General features: G+C 33.5%; 1 protein-coding gene across 2 annotated transcripts in view; it reads left to right on the top strand.

Moving 5' to 3' along the window:
- The first annotated feature begins 195 nt into the window (after positions 1-195).
- LOC111002090 (receptor-mediated endocytosis protein 6 homolog) overlaps positions 196-21,806 on the top strand; it is a 29,620-nt gene continuing 8,009 nt past the window's right edge. For both annotated transcript variants that reach the window (XM_022272197.2, XM_022272196.2), the window contains exons 1-21: positions 196-801; positions 1,443-1,666; positions 5,159-5,326; positions 5,810-6,022; positions 6,972-7,155; positions 7,648-7,836; positions 7,975-8,084; positions 8,697-8,882; positions 9,537-9,718; positions 10,480-10,597; positions 10,837-10,978; positions 11,349-11,452; positions 11,702-11,810; positions 12,354-12,477; positions 13,330-13,433; positions 13,688-13,786; positions 18,522-18,589; positions 18,892-19,018; positions 19,376-19,470; positions 20,117-20,296; positions 20,650-20,862. In XM_022272197.2, the coding sequence (XP_022127889.2) occupies positions 508-801; positions 1,443-1,666; positions 5,159-5,326; positions 5,810-6,022; positions 6,972-7,155; positions 7,648-7,836; positions 7,975-8,084; positions 8,697-8,882; positions 9,537-9,718; positions 10,480-10,597; positions 10,837-10,978; positions 11,349-11,452; positions 11,702-11,810; positions 12,354-12,477; positions 13,330-13,433; positions 13,688-13,786; positions 18,522-18,589; positions 18,892-19,018; positions 19,376-19,470; positions 20,117-20,296; positions 20,650-20,862 (3,233 nt within the window). In that variant the 5' untranslated portion in view covers positions 196-507. The remainder of the gene's footprint in view (positions 802-1,442; positions 1,667-5,158; positions 5,327-5,809; positions 6,023-6,971; positions 7,156-7,647; positions 7,837-7,974; positions 8,085-8,696; positions 8,883-9,536; positions 9,719-10,479; positions 10,598-10,836; positions 10,979-11,348; positions 11,453-11,701; positions 11,811-12,353; positions 12,478-13,329; positions 13,434-13,687; positions 13,787-18,521; positions 18,590-18,891; positions 19,019-19,375; positions 19,471-20,116; positions 20,297-20,649; positions 20,863-21,806) is intronic.

Raw genomic sequence — 21,806 nt, 5'->3', positions numbered from 1 at the left:
TGGACAATTTTAGTAACATCATATTTTGATAAAAGAGTTTACATGTACCTAGTGTAGTATTAAGATCATACTTCCCAGTTCCCAATAAAAACCTACGGCTACAATTAGCCCCATGATGCCAATCTGTGGCCTCACCGTGTTCCGCAGTAATCTGTCAGCTAGCTGTCGCTGTCAAACGTTATTGTCAATTTAACATTTGATTTTCGTCATTTTGCGATTTTCATTCGCTATATTTATCGGTTTCTAAAATAACGTAGTTACGATTACCTACTGCAAGTCCGATATTGCAGTTCTCGAATATTGTTTATTCCGCCTCTATCTCCACAATTATTTTAAATTTTAGTTTTACCTTGATTTCAAATGTTCTATTCAGGTGAATGAGTAGGTACTTGATGCTCAATAACTTCTTTGTGTGAACTGAGTGTTTCCTGTGTTGAAACTTGAAATGCGAAAGTTATTAGGTTTATGGATAATGTTTAACTATTAAGGTGTAGTGAAATCTTCAAAATGATGCAGTTACCTGCTGACGGCTGTATGAATATCGCTGAACTCGCGAATCAATTACGTCGAGAAAAAATCTTCATTAATTCAGAGCGACAATTGTTACAAAATCTTAATGAAGAGTTGGAAAAGAGTGCTTTAGAATTGCTACAACAATCCTGGATTTGTTCACAACAAAGACAAAATCTTACAAACTTAATAACATCAAGATGTGAAGCAGATTCGGTAGCAGCATGTCAAAAGGCTAGTTTACTTGAAGGAACAACTTTTATAGATGTTTTTAAAGTCTTAAAATACAAAGTAAGTACTATTTAAGAAAAACTTTGATGAAGTATAATATAATTGTGATTTAATTTATTCATTCCGCCAAATATTACTTTTGTCCATTGATCCACCCACTTTTCTGTACCAAATCTATTGCCCTTAACTCTTCCATAATAGCAAATTAATTGTTTTTCGAAAGTCAAATTTCATTTCTTGAATGTATATTATGCTATGAAATAATTCAATGAATTGAAATAGAACAATTTTTAGTGTTGTAGTTCAAATTCCAGTTTAGGGTTCTTTTAAGACATCAATATTTTAAGAAAAAGGTCATGTATGCCCATAATTATACTAAGGTATAAGCTTAGTTTAAGTTAAACTACATTGGGTATTAAAATCTTATAAAAACTGTTACACATTACTGGTATTCTAAAGAAATGTATAGTCAAGTTGTAGCACACCAGTATGTCCCAATATGATGTAATTTGACACAAAGTAGTGATAGCAAGCTTGTTCATTATATTTTGACCTTAGCTTTAGAACTTTATTTTAGAACAAAATAGTCACATGTCAAAAATTGTCTTTCTTCCAAACATAACTAATTACATAATAGTATGACATCAACATATGTCAACATGTCTGTTTTTGCAACTAAATATTTTTATATTTATTATAAGGAGGCCCTGACCCTTGGTGAGCTACTAGGATGGCTCCGAGATACTCCACATCTGATGGCATTATGTCTGATGCTTGGAGAAGATCAAATGTCAGCATCACTGCCATCATTATTAGTTTCTGGCTTATATGGAAGTTGCAGATCTGGGCCTGACCGAACCCGATTCCTTGCTGTTGTTCGGTCACTTATAAAATATCAGTTGGCATCATCAACTGATCCCAGAAAGTAAGTATAAATCTTTTTGTAATATTTTGTAACAACAAAAAATACTTCGCCCGAATTGAAGGTTGCGAGTGGAAAGGGGCAGGGGGCCAGGATGGGTAGGGTTATCGGGTTATCACTGTCATGCGCCGGAAACAGCCTTAGAAGCTACGGCCTGCATAATGCCTGTGCTTTGTTACTTTGTTAGCCATTAGGAGCTGCTCTTCTTTCGCACCTACGGGTTTAAAATAACGTTCTAGGTATAGAACAGACTAGACAGTAACCCATCTGTTGAGATTTACTAAATCAATATTGTCATAAAGACGGAACTAACTTAACCAAGATCTAGTTAACAAGTAGTTAATATTCATGAATATTCCAGTCCAAAAATTCCAAATAAAATAAACGCAGAAGCATATTGCACGTAAACTACATAATGTATTGAATCTGTCAGTGTAAATTCTTTTAAAATGTACATCCATAATGATGGTTTGCATTTTGCGTTTCGTTTCACATGTTTTGAAATACACGCTGCTTGAAAAAAAAAGTATAAAATGTACGTTTCGTTTAATGAATTACAATACTATACACAAATTTTTGCTACCGGAGATGTGTGTATAATTTTTTTATACACGCAACCACGGTAGCAAAAATTAATTGGGTTCCAAATTCCAATTAAGGTCCTCCGAGATACCAACATAATCAGTATCATCAAATTCAGGCGACGTATTTATAAATCTAACCCTTTATAAAATTTTGTATGAACATTTGTATGCTCATAACACATTTGAATGAAACATGAGGCTCGATATCGTTTTGCATTTAAATAAAATAATATAAATGAAAAAGAATGCTAAGCTGGAGACGAATCTACGACAAAAATTGAACTCTCTTACCTTCTAAACCATAGATATTTATATGAACAAACGATTAATTACTTTGAGTATTCATTGAACAATATGCAAATGACGTTACTAGATTTAGTGGAAGTAATCGTCTGTGACTGATGAACAATGTTTAATATAACAATTCCAAAATCGGTATCGTGTTAGCTTTATGGTATGTAATAATGAAAAATAGTTTGAACCTGATTTCTTATAATGATAACAAAAAAATATGATGATATGATACATAAAATCGTCTCTTGGAAGCGTAAAATTTAACACTGCCCATGATTGAGTGCGTTTAGTGCTTTTGTTCTATAATGCCCAAACCCAATAACCTATCTCAATCCATCTTTGACCATCTGAGATAGACATCTTATCCATATATTGATATAAGTATGCCAATAACCAATCAACGGATTATAATAGCCATCTGTTGATACAAGCTATCCATGGTAGGTCGGATCGGTGTATGTGGATAGAGCTTTGTATGAAAATGACAGTTCAACTGTGCCAATATCCTATTTTAAGATTTTAACTTACACCAGTTTTTAAAATAATTAAAAAGATATTTAAACATAAACATGTATATTTTAATATTATTTATTTTATTTGGTTTATTGATTATCAAATATGAGTGTAAAGAGCGATGAGATTGCATTCTATCCGTCGCCGAAAATGGATTGTCTTCGTAGGATTTGGTTATTGGCATGCATATCGATCGACTGTCACGGTCAGATTGTTTTCAATCTGAGATTGTGGATTAATTATTGGGTTCGGGTGTTAGTTTGATATACATAATTCTAAAAGTATCATTTGTATCTGTCATATGAGTATCTATGGATAATGATAGTAATCAGAGTGTCTGTGTAACGAACGCCTGTACAAAAACGAAATAATATATTTTATTTTAACATCGATGTTTTTGAGTGACCTTTGACTTTTTTCGCATTTAATCTTATATATAAACTCCTGAGAAACGGTTTTCCCGATTCTCATGAAATTTTGTGTGCATATTGGGTAGGTCTGAGAATCGGGCATCTATTTTTCATCCCCCTAAATGTTAAGGGTAATCCACCCCTATTTTTTTTTAAAATTTTACTTAGATAAACAAAAAATTTCGTTTTTTTTATATGATACAGCATTAGTATATAACCCTGAATTTTCCACCCTGTACAATTAAACCCTATTGTTTATTTGATGATACTAGGGTAGCGTAGCAAAATGTTCCATGTTGGTTAAAGCTAGGCATTAAGGAAAAACGAAGTTCGCGGGAGCAGCTAGTTTCAAAATAAAAAATATAAATGAAAAATCGTATCAAACCGAAGTTCGTATTACGTGGTTAATGATGAAAGTGTGTGATTTATAAATCTTCACTTTCTAGGAAGTCTTGACGATAGATATATAGCTGTAATTGCATTTTAATGACGCTCTTCCGTAGTAACAAGAACTGAAGTGCGTTTTGGATGCCATTACTATATCTACTTACTACGGAACAAAGCCAATGCGTTTCAACAGCAAATGGATGTCCCGTATAAAAATCATCAAATATTACAAAATAAATCAGTGGCGATTTCTGAGTCATTTGTCAAACTAATATGCACGTAGGTGATTGGCCTCCTTTGCCTTCACACTCCGTCATATTTTTGGGTCTAAAGCAAGTGTTTTATAAAAAAAATCTCCAGGCGTCTAGTAACTTAATTTTTAGTTATTACGGTTTGAAATTGAACCACTAAGACCAAAGAGAACAGACTTATTATTTCTACATTGTTCATGGAACAATGTTGTCTGTTCCGAATTGCTTAAAATATTAAACTTAACTCATATATTGAGATTATTAAGATTACCTAAAAACACATACATATGTATAATGTATAGGACATTGTACAATCCCTCAAGAAGTAAATTATGAGTACATTCTCTTTGTTAGGACATAATATTCTTCGTATATATTTAATTTATTTTAGCTATATTATTCAAACTCAAACTCAACGTTCATATAGGTAACCAAGTGTACTTGGATATGAATGAATGAATGATAATGGATATGAACGTCATCAGAAAAGATGTTAAATTGATTCTAAATTTACATTTACTACTGCACAAGTCAAGGGCGTAGAGCGGGTAGCGGCACCAGTAGAGTTTTGAGTCATATATAGTTTGTAAGGCAGTCATAAATAGTTCAACTGAAGCAAATCAAATATAATTTATTAATCTTAAAAAGCTGTGGATCAATAAACTGATTAATATATAAATTTCTATAACAAAGCGAAGTTGTGTCGCCAGTAACATGCCGTATTATACGTAGACTATAGTGACGAAGTCTGTTGTTTATTCGCTAGACCAGAGTTTCCCAAACTTTTTTGTGTCGTAGACCCGTTGCCATGTTTTTCCGTGTTGGGTTGACACGCAACTTACCTGATATTGATTTCCTGTAAATTTCTAACTGGGGAAATGGGGGTCCACTACCGTACCCCATTTTCATTTCATGGACCCCCAAATTTTTTTTTCGCTGACGTAGAGCCCTTGCAGGTTGTCATAGACCCCTACGGGTCGATACACTTTGGGAATCACTGCGCTAGACGTATGAAGGGCGAAATTCTAAAATCTAAAACAAACAATTCTTCCTTAGATTGTTCCGTACAAACAAATGCGCGCTATCTGCCATATATGCGGTGTACCGGGATGGCCATACACCAGCCAAGCAGTTCCTCATCACGGCACTCCAAGGACCAGTAATGGCTGTCCTTCATGAAGATGAATTCTTTTTGGATGCGGATCCTGATAAGGCATTAGAGAGGTATGTTTGTTAATAACAAATATGTTGACAGATGTGAGAGTGAGCCCTTTGGATTGTCTTTGAATATTATCTTTGTTTTTTGGGAGCGTTCAAGTATTACGTAACGAAGTTGAGGGGGGGGGGGGTTTAAAACGTTACGATGCCAGGCGGGGATTGAATTATGTGTTATTTTTAATATTATTCTCGACTTTCCGATACTTTACACCACATAAATTGCATCTTTAAGGAATAATAAGTACCTGGGTAACGAAACCTACTATTTGGTACAGAAGAACGTTGTGGCGCGTTACATGGGGGGGGTCAAGAATCTCCAAAAATTTCGTGACGTAATACTTGAACGCTCCCTTTATTCAGAAAATATTTTTTCCCTTTTTTTACACGAAGAGATCAATTATTAAACACAAAAAAAAATACTAGTAAAACAAAAAAAACTTACAAGAAACTAAAAAAAAATCTGTTTTAATGTGTGAGTCCCTTGTATAGGTTTACTCTGTCGGATCGTATCAAGAAGTTCGGTCAGCCGAACAGCAGTGAGTATCAGGCTAAAGTGGCCAGATACCGCAAATGGACTGTTCAGGCACTGTACAACCTCACCACCAAGTTTATAGTAGCGTTGCGCGAATACTGGCCGAACTTTCCGACTACAATCGCCTGGATCGTGCAGCAAATTGTGCATCTGTTGAAGCAACATTCGAGGTAATTGTGACTAACAACATGAATATTCCACTTTAGACCATTTATTTCTTTATTTGGAAACAAAGTAGATACAGTAAAAAAAGTTCAATTGGATTGGACAAAAAGTTTTACTGATAAATATAAAATACAAAGCAAAACAAAACATGAATAACACATAATTTATAAATCCAAAAAACTTGTAGCTATAATAGAGAAGAGAGATACAAGGATTAGGACATTAACAGTCGTTTTAAAACTTTTTTTATGTTTATGTGGAACATTAAGTATTTTTGATTGAAGTTGTATTTTTACGCAGGGAAAATGTGTAGCCCGCTTTTTGTATAGACGTGATGACCAAATCAGTATACTTGTGTGTGTAAATTGTTGTGTTGAGGAATACTCTAATAAATTCGTAAAAAATTGCTTTCATTTTAGAACTCAGTTCATTTTTTTTTATAGAACAGGGCTGAAACGGGCAGGAGGCCCACCTGATGTTAAGTAATACCGCCGCCCATGTACACTCGATGCTAGAGGGCTTGCGAGTACGTTGCCGGCCTTTTAAGAATTTGTACATTATTTTCTTGAAGGACCCTAAGTCGCATTGATTCGGGAATATTTCAGTGGGCAGTTGGTTCCACAAAGTGATGGTGCGCGGCAAAAACTCCCTTGAAAAACTTGTGTTCATCTTCTATTATTAGTTGATACGAACAAATACATATATTTATATTTTTAATGAAAGATTTTGGGGTGGACACCACGTATCACTGAGGAGTTTGAAAGAAAGTAGTCGATTCTCTGTGTTGCTGAATATGCATACAATTTTAAAGAATCGGTCGAGCCGTTTCGGAGGAGTATGGGACAAACATTGTGACACTAGATTTTTTTTATTTGTACACACTTTAACAGGCAAACATAGCATGGTATTTTAAAAGTGCTATTAATTTGGAGTACATTTTAAATAAATTTCCAGGATAACGGAACGAGAGCTCCACGCGATTTGCACCGATATGATATTCAACCACTTCATCTGTCCCGCCATAGTGAACCCAGAAGCGCATGGCGTGGTGGATATTCCAGTGTCGTATATAGCGAGATTTAATCTCATACAAATTGCGCAGATCATACAAATGCTTTGTCTCGCAAAGTATCAGGAGGTGAGATTATTAAGACCAAATAATTTGTTTTTTAAATCTCTATGGATATGTCGCAGTAAAGTAGTTAAATCAAAGAGTTGATTTATTTCAAGATTATTTTTTTTTGTTATTATTATTTCGGTGTGATCGTGAAGAAATGTAAATGGTTAGGTTAGGTTTGTCTTGTTGCCTAGGAACGTTTCGTTCACTCACTTGTCTGAACTTTAGCGACTTGATTGAAAGTCGATATTTAATTAACCCTCTAGAGATTTAATTAAGTCTCTGATTTAACTAATTTACTGCGACATATATAAATCGTTTAGAGCAGTGTTGGTGCGGCTTAGTGCAACTCTCATCCCTGAGGTGGTAGCTTCGATCCCCGGCTCCGCACCAATGGAGTTCCGTTTTATGTGCACATTTAATATTTGCTCGAACGGTGAAGGAAAACATCGTGAGGAAACCGACATGTCATTTAAATGCATAGACTAAAAACACTGTATATGTTACAATAAGGTGGAACCTAAAGTCCGCGACCTATACACGAAATTCGAGCGATCGTGTGTATGGTCCCTAATAGAAGCTGTGACGAGCCCTGCGTGTGCGCCGGCGCCGCCCACAGCCACGCCCGACGCTACACTCAGAACAGATGCGCCCCATAGGACCATTGTAGCTATGTTTACTTATCAGGATCTGCATTTATTTGTAAGTATATGTATTCTTTCGTGTCTTTTCTTGCCTGATTGCAATATTGTTTTCCATATTTTAATATGACTTTTTTATAGTTTTTTAATTCCATTAGCCAAAGAAATACAGTTGAAATATGGTTTTTAATACTTTTAGATATCGTTCCTGCGAAGAATCTCATCTAAACTCAATAATAATACATCGAATGGTTCGGGTGAAGACAGACAGAATGGAAGTGTGTCTTCAAATGAAGTCGCCAATTTTGGGTGAGGATTTACTTTCGTTTTAATTAATTAAGCATTTGTTTAAGTTTATTTGTTCACTTACCACAGTTCTAGAGAAGTGATAATTTTAATGTACCGTCACATACATGTTGTATTGTAATTGTAAATTTCTTCCACCTACAAATACTACATTTGTTTTAATATAAGTGTTGTTTCATGATTTCCTATTTGAAAAAAGTACTGAGATTTTTTAACGCTGGCTTTTTCTCTCGGCCTACACCCTCTGGTGTTATTTGCCGATGAGTAGAGATGCCCATTCAATTTTAATGACGTGGAATAAGTTATACATGTATCTTATATTCCAAAATTAACATATTTTATTGTATTTTTACAATTTTAGTGTCCAATTCTGAGTGTTCAACTCAATCTTGAGTTTTAGTCAAATTAACTGGTTTTATCATCCCTTCGAGTCCATATTAATAATATCAATACATCTTCAAAGAATATCGAATATCCCTAATAGTTCGAGGCCCGGGTTATAGAAGACCAGAAATAATTCGGGAGGTGGCAAATGAAAAATTTGATTATAATTGAAAAATAATCGATTATTTTTCACATCCCATCGATATTTAATTTTGGAATTTAATTTGACAGTGACAGCACAGAAGGGTCTAGCCTGGATGTGTCGGAAGCGGAAATGAACGGTTTAGAGCGGAGTGATAGCACTGAGAGCAATGATGGTGCGGGTCGTCTCTCTGCTCTTTTGCAAACACTGGAGCCAAATTACCGGGCAAGGCTGCACGATTTGTTAAGGAAACTTAATAATCTGCCAACTATCAGGTATTTTTTATTTATTAAAACATATTTGCCTCCGCCTCAGTAGCTTAGTGAATAATCTATTATGTGGTTCTTGGTTCAATTCACCTTGAATGTATTATAATAATTATATATATACAGTCTAACCTCTTTATAACGAATTTCAAGGGACCGACCACTTTTTAAAATTATATAGAGAGAAACATTTTTTTACTAATTATAAATTGATTGAATTTTGGCTTCACACTCCTTGCCGTTCCGATTGTTAAATCGCTTCTTTGTTTATCCAATTGGTAGCAACAGTAGATGGACTGAGGCATAAACATATTCCAAGATGAGTTTTTTTCTCTCTTTTCTATCGCCCGTCAAACTTTTTCGTTAACACATAACGCGTTTCTTTTACTGGCCATTTTGACAGTGTCAATGTTTGTTTGTTGCTATTGCGTTATAAAGAATAAATTAATGTATGGTATTAAACCAAACAAATTAATCAAATGTTTGCGTTATACAGAAGACGTTATAAAGAGGTTGCACTGTATTTTTTTATATATGACCTACCCTGTACCAAAACTTCAAAATTAATGAAACTGGCGTCAGATTAATTATTTTTCTTCTTTTTTCTGCGAATATTGTGAATAATCCTTAGTATTCAATTGTATTAAAATGTTTTGCTTACAGACCGTCACCACCAGAAAGCAAAGAATCTCCTGAAAATGGTCCCGGCCGGCGTGGTATTTTGGGGAAAGTACCAAAACCCAAATTGCCCCGGTCCAACGGCTCTGAAGAGAAGGAGGCTCATTTGGAGTCACCTGAGGTGCTGCTTATCAAGCTGACGAATGTTGATGAGCAGGACTATGTTGGTAAGAATGAAATATGAGATTCTAATGGGATTGATTTAAATTTTTTATCTGTGACACAGGTTCTGGTAGTCTTTATATTCTGTATTTCCTTTTTCTTGCCATGTTTCTTCTTTCCCTATGATTTAAAATAAAACTATCAGTGGCGCTTCAACCTTTTTAGGTATCAGCCTCAGATTTAGATAAATGAGCAAGTAATGTATCACCATCCTGTGCCAGACTTCCATATAAATTAAATATTTTGATAAATGATTGGGTTATTGGTGGTATCTGGGATACCTCGACGATACTCAGATTACCCAGATAATTATTTATCTTGAAATATTGTTTCATCATTAGGATCTTATATTTCTTTAATTGCAACAATTATAATAATAATAATCATTTGAGAATCAATAATCAATCCTCGAATAATCATTTTTTTCATTAAATATACCTTCTTCAATTGAATGATACCAAAATCTTCCGCCAGCAGAACATTCTTATAATGAATTACCAATTATAAGTAACTTCTAATATGGCAGATAATATGTAATGGATTTAAACCCCATTTATAAAGGTTTTCCTTTTTTTAGAAATGGCAACTTGATTAAATTTTAATTTACAAAATGGAGCTTCCCCTCTTATAGAACAAATAATTTTTTTTCATGAAGATAAAATGTCGGCAGGAGATGGATATAAATTCGTTATTTTATATATATTTTAACCTTGCATAAGCAAAGTTATATACCGCCAACAACAGATACAAGATATGTTGTTTACAGGTTTAGTACCGGAATCTAAAGTCCTCGAATGTTACTATGGAGGCAGCGACGCCGGTGATACTGAGGACGCGGCCGCCTTACCACCCGGACCTACCACGCCCGTACAAAAACGTACCAGGTTATAAAACATTTAGACTGTTTTATAAATAATTGAGAAAAAACTTTTTAAAAATATTTTTTTTTACCTTTGACGCTAAATAACTTTTGTAGCACATATAGGATCGATGACTTTTAAAACTATATTTGTAATGGTAAATCCCAGCTCCTAGAATGTTTTGTATTTGACCACTATTTTTATGTCTAATTTGACTGGACTATAACTGTAATATAATAATTAATAATTTATTTATTTTTTAGATTTTCAGTGTCACACGATGAAGTATCTTTGGGGAATACATCGGATAACTTGGAAGCTGTGTCGGAAGCGGCCTCGAATCACAGCGTTACATCCAGTTTGGAGTTGGAAACTGAAGATCAAAATGATAATCTATCTGATATGGTAATTTGTAACTTTTTTCAAGATTTATTGGAACTTTTTTTTTGACACCATCAACAACTCCTTCATTGCTTTGGGTAAGCTTAACTGAATGATTAATATTGATTGGATTCTCTTGTCAGTTCTAAAAAAGAAAAGAGTGGCGGAGTGTTTATTGCCAGTTCTCTTTCATTCCGGCCTTGACTTGAGAACTGGCAGTATACATAAAATTAGAAGCATTTAATGTTCTCTTTTGACGTTCATAATTGTACATTGTGTTACCTAAACGAGTAAATGATTTTTAATACAATAGAGAAAAATTAATTTGCAAATTTAAAAACAGTGTTTCATTTCTTTTAAAGTATTAATATTAAAATTTTCTTGTTTCTCAAAGGTATCAGCAAATGTAAGCGGTAGAGGCAGCCCTAATATATCGGGAAGGGAGACACCTTCATCTCAAGTGACAGACGGAGATGCGGCCAGTGAAGCGGTACGGAGGTACGTATAGCTGTCCCGCTCTAGCACAATTATTTAATGTATATCTCTTCCTTTCTAATAAGATCCTTAAGATTTAAATTTTGTCAGCCACTGTGGTTACTAACGTAATGAGTAATCCCAGAGTTTTTGAGTTTTATTCGTAGCGAAATAATAATTTTATCGGGTTGGTAAATACGTAATTTTTTAATTTTTTTTTTTATTATAATTTAATTTTTTTTTTATTATAATTTAATTTTTTTTTAATTTCAGAGCCCCACCGAATGTTCCAGTGAATCAAACCTCTAGCGCTAACCAGGCTAAACTGCTTAAGCAAACCCGAAATGAGATTGAGGATAAATTCTGCAAATTCGAAATTAAGGTAATTTTTGTCCTAGGTGTATAATAAAAGATGGCGTAGTCTTGCTCTTTCACGAATTTTGTAAACAATTCATTCATGAGCCCTAAAACGCATCTTAACTTAATAAACGTATTTTGATTGTTGTGTCTACAAATGTACGTAAACTATATACAGTGCGTAGAAAGATGGGTCAGTATGGCTGGCTAAAAAAAAATGTTGTTTTTTTTTAAATAAAAACATTTTTTCTAAAAGATTCTTGAATAAAATGTATAGGTATACGATAATGGTGAATTACGTTATAAAACAACAAAAAAAAAACACACACTTAAACAGGATTTAAGAAAAAAAGATTAATATGTCTTATCAGTCATTATTCTCCCTAACTATTGAGATATTTCAAATGCGATGCGCCAGCGCCGATAATGTTGATCTTGTTTCCTTGAGTACTGCTTCAAATTTCCAAATAAAAGTCTATTTTAACTACTTTAGTTAGGTTACGCAATATTCGTGATAAACATTTTTCTTAATTAATTCTAAAGATTGTAACAAAAAAATACATTTCAGAAACTCTTGGAAGGAGATGAAACTATCAGTATTATGTCAGACACGTGGAGCACCGATGTGTTGGCGTCCGATTCTGAAACTATCGGGGACACTTGTGAGCAAACAGTCAACTCTAATGCACAAGGTACATATTTTTTATTATAAAATATTATATTTATATAAATATATATATATATAAGAAAGTTTTATATTGGTTGGTACAAATTTATTCTGTTCTCTCTCCTAACCTCATTTGTTTTATTTTTTTATTGTATTACATTAAAAGAAAAACAAATTACTTAAATTGTAAGGGGTTCAATGGGCTTTTTTAAAAAAAAAAAGTATGTTTTAACTTGAAATTGGTCCCTTACTGAAACTTGATAAAAAAAATTATTTGTTACGAATTTTTTTTTATATCTGTTATTAAGGTTTTCTTTGTTTTTTTGTATGATATAACTGTGACCCTGTAACTTGACTAATGAATTAATAAAAGCGGCGACACTCCTAACAGGAGTCATGTCTCGTTTCATCACAGCGTAAATGCAATTTGACAGAAAGAAAGTATAAGTCTATACTACAGTATCGTTAAACCACGTAGTACTTAACAATAATTTAAATTAATAAATAAAAAAACTAAAATAATTCTCGCAGAAATTCCTCGCTGTATTGCACTATCTACCAGACGCCAATTCAAGGGCCTGTTTCACAATGTATGGATAAATTACCAAATAGCTATGCAACACATAAATTATTCGAAAGATAAAAGATCCGAATAAGATACTTGGCATTTCATGACAAATAGCGCTATCTGACAGTCGTGAAACGCAAAAATACTGTTTATCCTACAAATAAGTAATAAATAGCTTTAAATAATCTTGAATAAGCACCTGTGCACTTAAACCCCACGACAAGTCTCTAAAGGGTACAAAAAAAACATAGTATAAAGATTCATATAATTTTATTAATACACATTTAAAATGTAAGCTTTAATGTCAAGGTACTACGGCAAATAACACGAACGCACCGGACATGTCCGAAACAGCGAGCGAGTCCGCTTGGAGTATGGACGTACTCGCTTCCGACAGTGACAGAAATACTGAGGTAAATTTCAGAATTAAATCTATTTTGTCTCTATATTTAATACCAATAATTATTGTTTATTAAAAATCTTGTGGTTTTGTTTAATGCTTAAATAAATACTACTCATAAACGCGTTTTAGTGCTAATTGCAGTTAAAAGTATTGAAATTCTTATCCAACTTTATAGTCATAAACAGGGGTTTTAGGGTCCTATATCAGACATTTTTGAGTTTTTTTTTTCAATCCAGACAATTTTATTATAATAAATGCTTGTAGGTGGACACAGATGACTGCGTGTCTGTTGCTGCTCGCTCTGACACCTCCTGGCCAAGACGACCCTCGGGGCAAGATGACATCATACTAAGAGTGCATCAGGTACATTCCATACTTGACCACCGTTTTGTATAATATACTTTTAACCGGCTTTAAAAATGAGGTGAATTATTTGACAAAATATTATATATTATGTGATGCTGTTGGGAGTAATCTATTTAGACTACAAAGTATGTCTGTTAAATTTATTAATGTATTTATGTTTGTCCATCTATATCACAAATTAAAGTCACATCGAGATGATGATTAATTTTAGTTATGTTCCAATTTGAGAAGTAATTTATTTCATCCAAATCGCTTTACTGGTTATTGATACAAATCCACTTGGCTCTGAATTAAATGAAAATGTTATTTACCTGAAATAACATTTTCATTTAATTTGTTTAATGTTTAAAGAACTTTATTTCTCATTACAAAACAGAAATATTTTATTTACATGAGAAACTTAATATTAATATTTATATATTATATACGAGCGAGATACACGTCGCCATTAGCCGTAACAATTTTAGTCAGCTATGTTAATTCTAACATGCATCTTTAATGCCTTTTTGAATTTGTCAAACACTCCAATATTGCGAATTTGAGATGGTAATTGGTTAAATAATTGCACACCCTCATACCTAATAGATTTCTTCAAATAATTTGTACGCGGCTTCGGTAAGATAAGCAAACTCGCTCGACGAGTATGGCGTGTCGTTGTGTGTTTGATTTTTTTAAACGACAAGCAACTATGGATAGAGTTATTTAAAATTTTTTTTATCAAAATACAGGTGCTATATACATACAATTGTTTAATTGTCATAATTTTGGTTTCTTGGTAGATTTTATTAGTCGGTGTTAAAAAATTGTATCTAAATAATGATTTTATTAATTTATTTTGTAGTGTTTGTAAGTTAGAAATTATGTTTTTACATGCCGTACCCCATATTTCAATTAGATATATGAAATGTGGCTTGACTAAACAATTATAAATTAAATGACGTACGGATTGAGGAATACATTTTGATATTGACCAAAATCTGCCTATAAGTGATTTTAGTTTGGTAATTATGTGTGATATATGAAAGTTCCACTTTAAATATGTATCTATTCTAAGACCCAGATATTTTTCCCATTTTTTGTTAGTGATTTCAACGTCTTGAACTTTTAACGGTTGAAACATAGGAATGATTTTATTTTTTGCTCTGAATATTACATAAGATGTTTTTGAGATATTTATGGTTAGCAGATTTTGTTGAAACCAAGAATATAGAGAATTTAGGTCTGACTGAGCTCGAGCAACCATAGTCTGGATATTTATACCGAAATAAAATAAGCAGGTGTCATCAGCGTAGAGAGTGATTTGGCCATGTAAACCGAGCTCGTGAATGTTATTAATATATATTAAAAATAACAGTGGACCCAGTATAGACCCTTGTGGGACGCCGCATGTTACTGGTATTTCTGAGCTTTGAGCATTACCTATTTTGACTATCTGGGTTCTGTTTGATAGATAAGATTTGAATAATTTTAGCGCACAACCTTTTATTCCTATACGATCTAATTTTTTAAGCAATAGATTGTGGCTTACGGTATCAAACGCTTTTTTCAAATCTATAAAGACACCCAGCGCCATTTTTTTAGAGTCAATGTTTTCCTTTATATGGCTGATAAGATCGACTGTGGCTGATAAAGTGCTGCTTTTTGATCTAAAACCATATTGGCGTTTAAAAATAAAATTGTTAGTTTGTAAGTAAGTATCAAGTCTTGAATAAATAATTTTTTCTAATATTTTTGAAATTGAAGGTAGAATGGATATTGGTCTGTAATTGCCGGGGTCAGTTTTACTGCCTGATTTATAAATAGGAGTAACTTTGGCTTTCTTTAGAGAATCCGGAAATTCACCTTTATGCAGCAGCTTATTAAAGCAGACCGAGAGATATTCAGAGAGATCATTGATAATGCATTTTATGGTTTTAGTATTGATTCCATCTATTCCAGTACTGCAATTTGCGTCTAGTGTTTTTATTATATTTGTTATTTCAAGTGTTGTGCATGGACTGAAGTTAGATAATTCAGCATTAAGACTTTGAGGAAGTGCTAATGTAAAATTAGTGTGAAATTGTGTTGGTATTTCATTAGCTAGTTTCAGCCCTATGGTAGAAAAGTATGTATTAAAAGCTGCACAAATATCGGTTGTTTGAGTTAACTCTTTGGTGTCTATTATAAGTTTTGAAGGTGTGCAATCTTTGTTTAATTTGTTACTAGCCAATTTATTTATTAGACTCCACATTTTTTTTGGGTTATTAGCGTATTTAACAAATTCGTTGGAGAAGTAATTATCTTTAGTTTCCTTTATCTTTCTTTTGACCTCGTCTCTTGCAGTAGTATACTGTGCTTGAACAACTATATTTGTAGGATCTTTTTTCAGTTCAGCCCATAATTGGTTTCTATAATTAATTTCATTAATAGCTTCTCCATTTATCCAATCTTTCTGAGGTGGATTAAGTATCTTTTTCTTCACTTGTTTACATTTCCTTACACAGTCCTTAATGGTCTCTTCTAGTAGAGAATAATCAAGTGTTGCTATATCTAAATTGTAGGTCTTGAATAATTTGTAAAATCTTGAATAATCAATGGCTTCATATTCAGAATATATCAATTGTGGGGCTTTGGATTTTTTTAATTCAATATAAAGTTGCCTATGGTCAGACATTCCAGTCTCAATAAATGCCATATGAAAACAGTCATCTCTTAGATTTGTACATACGTGGTCGATTATTGATTTTCGTGTTTTCGAGTCACGTGTACAATATTTTTTCTGAATTTTGTTTATGATGCTATATCCAGCCTCGTCCATTACATCCATATATTGCTTAGTTTGTTTATCACTCTTTTTCACTAAATCTATATTAAAATCCCCGAAAACTACAGCCCTCTTTCTTTGTACTAGTTGCGATCGAAGATCTTCTAAAAACTTTAGGAAGTTTGTATCTCCAGGATTATATACAAGTCCAATTTCGGTGGCATATCTGTCTAATTTGACCCACAGATAGTTGTTGCCGTCTTTATATGTTGACTCAGACAAACTATGTCTTATACTGTTATGGACATAAGTTGAGACTCCACCACCTCTAAAATCCGATCTATAATTGAAATAATGAGTGTAGTTTGGTAGATTCATCTCTTGGGCCTGAGTTTCATTAGTGATCCATGTTTCTGTTATGAGTACGATATGAACAGTTTTAGAAATTGTTTTTAAAATGCATTTGAGTTCATCAAATTTGCCTTTCACTCGGATACTCCTAGCATTAAGGTATAAGAACGATAAGCGTGACTTGTGCGGCTGTAGCTGATTATGGTTTTCTAAGACTTCATAGGTATTCGTATCTGTGTTGAGATGTTTGATTGTGTTTGTTACTTCGAGTTTTTTGAAAACATTTTGGTAATAGTGGGTATTCCAGATCTGTATTTAATAGTGATGTCAGTATCTCCCGCAGCCTGACGTCGCACTAGTTCATCGTTTAAATTTTGCAGATATTTTTGCTGAGCTGGAGTTAAGTCTGAATAAATTTTAATGGCTTCTGGAAATTTAGACTTGTTACGTAATAAGAATTTAGCCGTACTATTTGTTTCGTAACAAACTTTGATTCTACGGTTTTTGCCTGGATTAAACTTTCCTATACGAAAGACCTTAAGGGGTTTTGGTAGATTTGGGTTTATAGTGGAAATCATTTGTATTATCTTATCTTCATCCTTAAACTTTCTTTCCTCTGCGTTAATGGTTATTTGTTCAGGTATACCTGCAATAATAACGTGTTTCTCCCTTTGATTGCGATCTCTAATCTCATTGATCAGAGTTTCATTAGAAAGATGCTTGTCGGTCAAATCGTTTGGCAACAATTCATTATTGGGCGATTTTTCTTCCACTTTCAAAAGTCTGCACTCCCAGGTATTCATTCGAGCTTCAAGCGAGATTATGTCATCCCGGAATTTCCGCATCACCTCGAGAATAGCAGCGTTGAGGTCTTCCCGCCATTGCTGCCTCAGATCCGCGAGTTTACTATCCATATATTTGGTCAGTATCTCAGTGTCGACGTTTAATGAGGATGCCAAACCTGTTTTTGGTGACACCGATGAAGTGGGAGTAATCTTTTTGCTCTTGCAGGCCGAGCACTTCCACTTTTTCCTATTCATTGGAAGAATTCTTTTAAAATCCGTTTCAGAAAGATCAGCGCAGAAGAAATGCAACACAGTGAGACAAGATGTGCATTTAATCATTTCAGCATCAGAGGCATGTTTTAGGCATTTGCCACAATCCATCTTGTATTATTCAAAAAAAAAAAATAAAACCAATAATAATTAAATAATACCAAAAGAAATAAAAAATAAAAATAAAAAATGTAATGGTTGACGAGCAGTTTTGATCTCGCGTCGTATTGATTGTGAGTACCACGACGAGAACGTTGCGCCACTACGGCGTTGATTTCACAGGCGAATAAATAGTACAGTTCCTTGAGATACTATAACACTGTTACGTGACTAATGTATGATTAATCACAAGTCACGTATACACTTTACATCAAGTCCCAGAAGTTTTGGTAAATAAGAACCGTTTCTCTCAGCAAATAGCACAGTTAACAAGAACTCCACTATTACATCTGGATAAGCACTTTTGACTTCGTATTTTTAAGGAAAACTATTTATTTGGTATTTTATTGCGAGGACACAACGTTCGCACCGCGACTACCCGTAATTACTCGTAATTGTTTATTTGGTTTTAATCTTATCACAGAATGGCAATGCGAAGAGACCAGACACAAATAGTCCAAGACACACACCGAAAGCGAATAATCCATACAGGTAATATATTTGTATATTAATTTCCATTAAAACGCAATTAATATTTGTAAAGAATCATTAATTATGACAAGTTCTATATACTTTTAATATAATTAATAATTGTAATACCGTCGCTATTATAGATATTGTATTGCCTCTCTAATTAAAGAGTTGCGCTCTTCTATATTTCTTCTATAAATTTATTATTTTACTTAGTGAATTAGATTTAAGAATACTATCATTTTGTAAGAATAGCATGTAAGTTGAAAAGGTCTGAACATAAAATTGGTGGTTACGGGACTAAACATAAAATATTTTTTTAGATCTGGTGTATATTTGAGTGCTACAGCGGCCTTATCTCGTGGTGGTGAACTGGATCTAGCCTCGCAGCCTCCTCACGCACATTATTCTATTGAAAACCGGAAGAGCATACTCGTTAACGGATATCCGGTAAGTTCTTTTACTCTGTGCAGAATATAACTTGGTTTCTTAAAAAGTTTAATTATTACAGACCACGCAAAAAATATCTTGCGTTGATATGTTAATATGGCCTATGGTAGGATAAGCAGATTGGTTTAAAGAATAACAAAAGAAATTGTCACCTCGGTAATGAATAGTAATTTTATTAAATGGCTTTTAAAAACAATGATAGCCTAACTTACGATGTTAAATTTTGAGGTCCGTTACTTGGTCATTACCACTGAATTCGTACGCAGTTATTTTCTCGTACGTAATTAAATGCGCACGTATATACGGGTTGGGCCACTAGTTAAGCGAAACTTTATGGTGCATATGATTTTTATCTAGGTGATGACGTGTTATGCGACATCGGCGCCTGAGAGCCCGAGTACTGCGCCTGCGCAGCTTTCCAGTGACGTCTTTGATTATCCTACACAGAACAAGTAATATTTTTTACGATACTTCCATATTTTATCTACGTATTAATTTGTAATTCGTTCATTTAGTAAAATTATATTTAATAGGTTCTTTGGTCATGAAAAAAGCTGTAGGAAGGAATGTGTTTTATATATATAATAAATTAAATTATTTTAGGAAAATATCCTTTCTCCTCTGTAATTTTAATATAGATAGGTATCACTCTTGTATATTTACTGATTGGTAGCCTAGTTTCAGTATACAGTATGGATTGTTTCCAAGCACATTTTATTGAATATAAATATTTTTATTAAATATATATATATAAGAAATGATAACTACTTATGTTGCCTTTACATAAATCTTCTACATCTATTAACCTATGGAATCTTGTCTGAATAAATCCAATTATGTATTTATTAAATTAAATTATAAAATATTATTATAAATATTTCCAACCTTCATATAAACTAACTAGCATTAGCCAGCCGGTTTATTAAATGTTTATTAAAATCACAAACTCTACGGCTGAATATATTTTAGAATTTAATTAAATGGCGCTGTTTTTGAGAGAGGCTGGGACAGACATATTAAAAGTCCATAAAACAATTTAAAAATATTTTTTTTAAAGTACAAGTGAGACTACGATAGCAAAGTGACTTCATCTTTCAGCAACAATACAGCTTCAGAAAACACAGTGGATGACGCTCAGGGCGAAGGTCACACCAGTACTGGTTCAGACGCTACCAGTCAGTGGGTCACCGACAGCTTCCCTAGGTTGGATGGGTTTCTGGGAAAGTATCAGATGCCATCAACATCCAAGGCATATGAGGACAACGATCTTATGGACAGGTAATGTCATTTTTTATGTTTTTTTTATTTTTGTTTGTTTAAAAAACCAAATTACCAAACCAAACCGCTTACGTTTTAATTAATACATCCGTCACTTTCCATTGCAGAGAGAGCACAATTTGAGAGAAAGAGACGAAAGAATACTTTAATTAAGAATGCAATTAAGCTGATTTTTTTTATGACTAGGTTAGGGAATATTCAAGTATTACGTAACGAATTTGGGGGAGGTTGGGATAAAATGTCATGTGGGCGGGGATTGAATTATGCGTTATTGTTAATATTATTTTCGACTTTCCGATACTTTACACTACATAAATAGCAACTTTAGGTTTATGATAACTTTATATTTTCAGGTCTCTAAACTCCAGCGAAAGTTCTTTCAACGCCCTCTCAGTATCACAGTATGGGGGTCGAATCGACTCTGGCATTGATACAGAGAGACAAGACACAGAACCTCGGTCCAATATGTCGGATCTGGTGACCCGTATGGGGTCAATCTCGATGGGCCCCAGTCGGGTCGTGAAGACGGAAATAAGGACCAGTATTGTCAGCATTAGCTCATCCAGGTATGTCATTAGGGCTCACAGAAATACATTATAGTTTGTAACTCTTTCTGTTCCATTGTGTTAGTGTTGGGATAAAAAGAGAGATGAGTGCAATTGAACTTTGTGATTGGGGATAAATTAGTTATAGAATACACTTGTCATCTCAAGTTCATCATTTGATGTCGCTCGTTCATAGACAATTTCTAATTCATTAGTCACATAATGCCTGTTTTAATAGGGCTGCGAGCTACTTGCACTTTAGTAAAAAATATTGTGTACATAACTTTTTGTTAGAAACTAATATTATGATTTTATATATACTCTGATTTTTTAATTTCGTAGAATTTTGACATTTCATTAGTGTTGCTACTAAAATAGTTCTCCACCGAAAAAGGGACAAATTTGTCCCATTTCCGGGCAATAAAAAATAAAATACGTTTTTTTGTTTTACCTACAAAAAAGTCACGAACAATATATCGAATTAACTATAACTTTTTTACTACTTTATTTTATTCTGTAGCTCGTATTACTGCCCTACTGCTTACTATTTGTGTTTTTTACTGTTTGTAATGAAGAGGTACGTAATTATCATTCGCCGTTAAACCACTTATGTGGAGCACTGCGCTTATTCAAATACATTCATTGAAAAATGTGCCCAGCCAAATAATTTTGTAATCTGACATGTCAAAAATGATAACTGTCAGAATTTTACAGAATTGAAAAATCAGAGTATATCTTATTTTTAAATAATTTCATAACACGATTTACATAACTAAGAATATACTCTCAATTTTCTCGTTACGTGAATGTAATTCTTTGAGAAAAAAGTATCTTTGAACCGAAGCTTCCATAGATTTCAAATAATGGTGGAATTATTTTAAACGGTGTCGCGTTGTATACGTTGCTCCTAAGGCATTTATTTTTGTAAATAACTTTAGAACTCAACAGACTAACAATTCGTAAAT

This window comes from Pieris rapae, chromosome 2 (assembly GCF_905147795.1).
Source record: "Pieris rapae chromosome 2, ilPieRapa1.1, whole genome shotgun sequence".
Taxonomy (NCBI): domain Eukaryota; kingdom Metazoa; phylum Arthropoda; class Insecta; order Lepidoptera; family Pieridae; genus Pieris; species Pieris rapae.
The sequence above is the reverse complement of the archived record's forward strand: the minus strand, read 5'-3'. Positions and strand labels throughout refer to the sequence as shown.